The sequence below is a fragment of the Otolemur garnettii genome, unplaced genomic scaffold (genome assembly GCF_000181295.1).
Source record: "Otolemur garnettii isolate 467f Iridium unplaced genomic scaffold, OtoGar3 scaffold00172, whole genome shotgun sequence".
Lineage (NCBI taxonomy): Eukaryota > Metazoa > Chordata > Mammalia > Primates > Galagidae > Otolemur > Otolemur garnettii.
Window position 1 is genome coordinate 2,321,305 of NW_003852567.1, and position 5,361 is coordinate 2,326,665.

The 5,361-nt window shown below is 42.2% G+C and overlaps 1 protein-coding gene across 1 annotated transcript in view; it reads left to right on the top strand.

Annotated features, from left to right (window-relative positions):
• The window catches only part of UBAP2 (ubiquitin associated protein 2), a 120,540-nt gene that overhangs the window by 46,096 nt on the left and 69,083 nt on the right, over positions 1 to 5,361 (top strand). Inside the window, exon 3 of the mRNA XM_012811681.2 lies at positions 3,870 to 3,947. Coding sequence (XP_012667135.1) covers positions 3,870 to 3,947 — 78 coding nt within the window. The remainder of the gene's footprint in view (positions 1 to 3,869; positions 3,948 to 5,361) is intronic.

Sequence of the window (5,361 nt, forward strand, 5' to 3'; positions counted from 1 at the left end):
TGTTGTTTGGCGGGTCCGGGCTGGGGATTCGAACCCGCCACCTTAGGTGTACGTGGCTGGCGCCTTAGCCGGTTGAGCTATAGGCGCCGAGCCGAAGGTACCATGTTTTAAGAACATACCTTCTTCCCCTTTGGTTTCCCTTTTATCATGCCGCTTATCTTTTTGTCTGCTGCACTTGGATGTCTTGGTTATAGGTTAGGGAAATAAATGATTGTCTGATATGCAGGTAGATACAGTGAGAGTGTATGTAAGGCCCTCATGTGTATAATGGGATGGATTGCAATAAAATTTTTAGTAGTGAAGACACTGAGTTTCTTTACAAATGCAGTTTTGGATATAATGTAGCAATGCTGCAGCAGTTAAACTGGGGTCCTAGCAGGCTTAGGTTGGAATGAACAGGCCAATAGCTCTATTTAGGCCAAAGCAGCTGGAATTTGTATAATCATCCACTCCCATGGACTGGTTTGGCCTTGTGAAAGAAAAAGTGCTTTATAATACAAAAAATGCCAACAACCTCCTCCCATTCCTCCACTTTATTCAAGATTGTTTGAAATGAATATGTATTAAAACATGAGAAGAAAAGCTATTTGATCCTTATGGCATTTTTTCTCTAAGATCATTCAGTAATCTATGTTTAGCTTTTAAAATATTTTTGTTTGGAAGTTAGCGTAGACTTTAGTTAAGGGCAATTAATTAAAAAAAAGCCTTTTGAAGTAATTCTAAATTTACTAGAAAGTTATATAGAGGTAGTACAGAGCCTTCCTGTATACTCCTGACCTAATTTTCCCTCTTTACATAGTTGTAGTGACTTAGTCAAAACTAAGAAACCTAATCGCATGCTACCATTAAGTCATTCAACACCTTTTTTTTTTTTTTTTTTGAGATACTATTTTACTCTGTCACCCTGGGGTGAGTGCTGGTGTGTCCTAGCTCACGAAACCTCAAACTCTTAGGCTCAAGCTATCCATTTACCTCAGCTTCCCAAGTAGTTGGGACTACAGGCAACTGCCACAATGCCTGGCTAATTTTTCTATTTTTATTTTATTATTATTTTTGAGACAGAGTCTTTACTATGTCACCCTTGGTAGAGTGCTGTGGCATGACAGCTCACAGTAATCTCCAACTTTTGGGCTCAAGCAATCTTCACCTCATTTGTTTTATTTTTGGTAGAGATGGGGTCTTGCCTTTTTTTTTTTTTGAGCCAGAGTCTTACTATGTCACCCTCAGTAGAGTGCTGTGGCATCACAGCTCATTACAAACTCAAGTTCTTGGGCTTATGTGATTCTCTTGCCTCAGCCTCCCAAATAGCTGGGACTACAGGTGCCCGCTACAATGCCCGGCTTTTTTTGTTGTTGTTGTTGTTGGAGTTGTCGTTGTTGTTTTAGCTGGCCCAGGCCAGGTTTGAACCCTCCAGCCTCAGTGTATATGGCCAGTGCCCTACCCATTGAGCTATGGGTGCTGCCCTGGTGTCTTGTTTTTGCTCAGACTGGTCTCAAATCTGTGCACTCAAGCAGTCCACCCACCTCTGCTTCCCAGGGTACTAGGATTACAGGCGTGAGCTCCCGTGCCTGGCCTGGACTGGTAATTTTTTTTTTTTTTTGAGGCAGAGCCTCAAGCTGTCCCCCTGGGTAGAGTGCTGTAGCATCACAGCTCATAGCAACCTCCAACTCCTGAGCTCAAGCAAGTCTCCTGCCTCAGCCTCCCAAGCAGCTGGGACTACAGGCGCCCACCACAACGCCTGGCTATTTTTTGATTGCAGCCATCATTGTTGTTTGGTGGGCCGGGGCTGGATTCGAACCCGCTACCTTAGGTGATGCCTTAGCCACTTGAGCCATAGGCGCCAAACCCTGGGCTGGTAATTTTTTAAAAAACAATTTTGAATTAAAGTACCTAGAGGCCTGGCAGGGTGGTTCACGCCTATAATCCTAGACCTCTGGGAGGCCAAGGAGGGTGGATTCCCTGACCTCAGGAGTTAAAGACCACCAGCCTGAGCAAGAGTGAGACACCATTTCTCAAAAATAGCCAGGCGTTCTGGCAGGCCCTTGTAGTCCAGCCACTTGAGAGGCTGAGGCAAGAGCAACAAAGTGACACTGTCTTAAAAAACCCAAAAAAACTAAAAGTTTTCTGCATGCATGGGTGACTAATATTAGCATTTCAAACTTTCCTTTTTTTTATTGCTGGGGATTCATTGAGGGTACAAAGAACCTGGTTACATTGATTGCAGTTGTTAAGTAAAGTCTCTTATAATTGTGTCCCGCCCCCCAAAAGTGTGTCACACACTATGACCCCCGCAACCCTCCTCGCTCCTTCCCTCTCTCTGATCTCCCCTTCCCCCACCCCCCACTGTGTACTAGGTCATTAATTGTCCTCATATCAGAATTAAGTACATAGGATTCTTGCTTCTCCATACTTGTGATGCTTTACTAAGAATAATGTGTTCCACTTCCATCCAGGTTAATACAAACGATGTAAAGTCTCTGTCTTTTTTTAATGGCTGAATAGTATTCCATGGTGTACATATATCACAGCTTGTTAATCCTTTCCTAGGTTGATGGGCATTTAGGCTGTTTCTGCATTTTGGCAATTATAAATTGAGCCGTGATAAATAGTCTAGTGCAAGTGTCCTTATGGTAAAAGGATTTTTTTTCTTCTGGGTAGATGCCAGGGGTTGCAGGATCAAATTGGAGGTCTAGTTTGAGTTCTATGAGGGTTCTCCATACTTCCTTCCAAAAAGGCTGTATTAGTTTGCAGTCCCACCAGCAGTGTAAAAGTGTTCCCTTTTCTCCACATCCCAAAGTTCTTTTTGTTTTTTGAGACAGAGTCTGAACTGTGTCACCCTCGGTCAAGTGCCTTGGTGTCACAGCCCACAGCAACCTCAAACTCTTGGGTTGAAGTGATTTTCTTGCCTCAGCCTCCCAAGTAACTGAGACTACAGGTGCCCGCCACAATGCCTGACTATTTTTCTTTTTTTTGGTTGTAGTTGTCGTCGTTTGGCAGGCTTGGGCTGGGTTTGAACCCACCAGCTCCTGTGTACGTGGCTGGAGCCCTAGCTGCTGAGCTAAGGTGCTGAGCCAAGTTTCTTTTTTTTTTTTTAATTAAAAATTTTAGAATTTTAAATACTTGAAGTATTTAAAAATAGTTTTAAAGTATTTTTTAAGTACGTTCTTTTCTCTTCACAACTGACAAGGATAACTTTTCGGAGCTGACAGCAGAGCTTTTTTGACACTAGGCCTGGTACCAATGTCTGGACTGTTCTTTCTGTTGCTTCTTGGTCTACTTCCTCTGTGCTCATTTTCTCCAAAGCCCCAGAGGAAAGAAAATTCAAATAAGCCATGTGGGCTCGGCGCCTATAGCTCAACCGGCTAAGGCGCCAGCCACGTACACCTAAGGTGGCGGGTTCGAATCCCCAGCCTGGACCCGCCAAACAACAATGATGGCTGCAACCAAAAAAAATAGCCGGGTGTTGTGGCGGGCGCCTGTGGTCCCAGCTACTTGGGAGGCGGAGGCAGGAGACTCGCTTGAGCCCAGGAGTTGGAGGTTGCTGTGAGCTGTAATGCCATGGCACTCTGCCCAGGGGGACAGCTTGAGGCTCTGTCTCAAAAAAAAAAAAAAAGCCATGTGGCCAGTTAAGATGAACAAGATCTTTATGTTTTTTGGCCAAAGGAAATGGGTCCTTTTCACTAATTTTTCCTGTGGGACCAGTTTGTATTCAGTTGAGAGGCCTAAATTCAAGATCCTTTTGTTTTTCTGGTTAATCAATGTTTTCTATTATCATAGTGCTATGGGAGCTTTATCTATTTGACTCTTATTTTGGCATCTAACTTAAATTGTTGATGTTCAAATTTTTAACAATTGTGTGTGCTTTCCAGGCAACAGCAGAACAGATGCGTCTCGCTCAAGTGATCTTTGAAAAAAATGATTCAGATTTTGAAACTAAAGTTAAACAGGTATGTTTTTGGTCAAGGATATTATCATTTTGTATTCTTACTGTTCTTAAAAAGATAATTTTACCAGAGATTTTAATTTTGAAGTATACTTAACAGCTTAGTGCTCAACTCATATCTGTATATTGGATTTTGGACTTGTGATTATGTACCTTGGTTGGTAGGCAGGTGAAGGAATTGAATATTATCATTCTTTTTATAGTAGACTCTTTCTGAGTTTTTGGTGTTTACATGTGAACATTGAGATAGATATTTCTAAAAACATACTGATATTCTTTGGAGTTGTGTGCAGAAAGTATATTTAAAATCTGGTATGTTGTCAGGAAATCTTTTTTCGTGTTACTGAAGAGCTAAATTACCTTTTCAAACATAAGTGTGAATCTGAACTTTAGTTGGCAAAGGATAAGACTAAATTATAGGGCAGTGTCTTCATTTGATACTTTAGTGACTGATGGTGGTCTTTGATAAATTGATCTTAATTTCAAACATTTCTTTACTGTCTTTTACCATCAGGATTATAGAAAATAAGCTGTAATCCCTACTTCAGTGCCAGATATTCCAACTCTTTGTAGTAGACGTCTTCCAGTAATTATCTTTGTAGTAAATTTTCCACCCTTTGCTATGTATACTCTGTGTTCTTACTTACAGTTGCTCACATTAGGCTAATGGTAATTTTTTTTTTTTTAAGATAAAGTTTCAGTCTGTCACCCTGGGTAGAGTGCCATGGCGTCATAGCTCATAGCAACCCTGTGCTCTTGGGCTCAATGGATTCTCTTGCCTCAGGCTCTCAAGTAATTGGGACTACAGGCATTTGCCAGAATGCCTGGCTAATTTTGCTATTTGTAGTAGAGATGGGGCCTTGATCTTGCTCAGGTTGGTCTGAAACTCCTGAGCTTGGTGAAGCACCTGCTTCAGACTCCCAGAGTGCTAAGATTACAGGCATGAGCAACTGTGCCTGGCTGTAACTTTTTTTTTGAACACTACAAAAAGGATTTATCAGACATAGAAAAATTAGTGGCGGATGACTGTAGTCCCAGCTACTTGGGAGGCTGAGGCAAGAAGGATCGCTTGACTCCAGGAGTTGAGGTTGCTGTGAGCCATGATATCACATGATTCTACCCAGGGCGAAAGAGTGAGACTGTATCTGGGGTAGGGAGGGGACAGGGTTTATCGGAAAACACAGAATTCCTTCTCTGGAATGAGATCTATATACAATTTTGAGACATACTTTTGTGTGTGTTTGTATATATTCCCTTTTATTTGAATAGCACATAGCAGATACACAAAATAGAATACTGGTTCAGGAGTTCAGAGATTTGAATTATTTTTTGGGGGGGGGACAGTGCCTCAAGCTGTCCCCCTGGGTAGAGTGCCGTGGCAGCACAGCTCACAGCAACCTCCAACTCCTGGGCTCAAG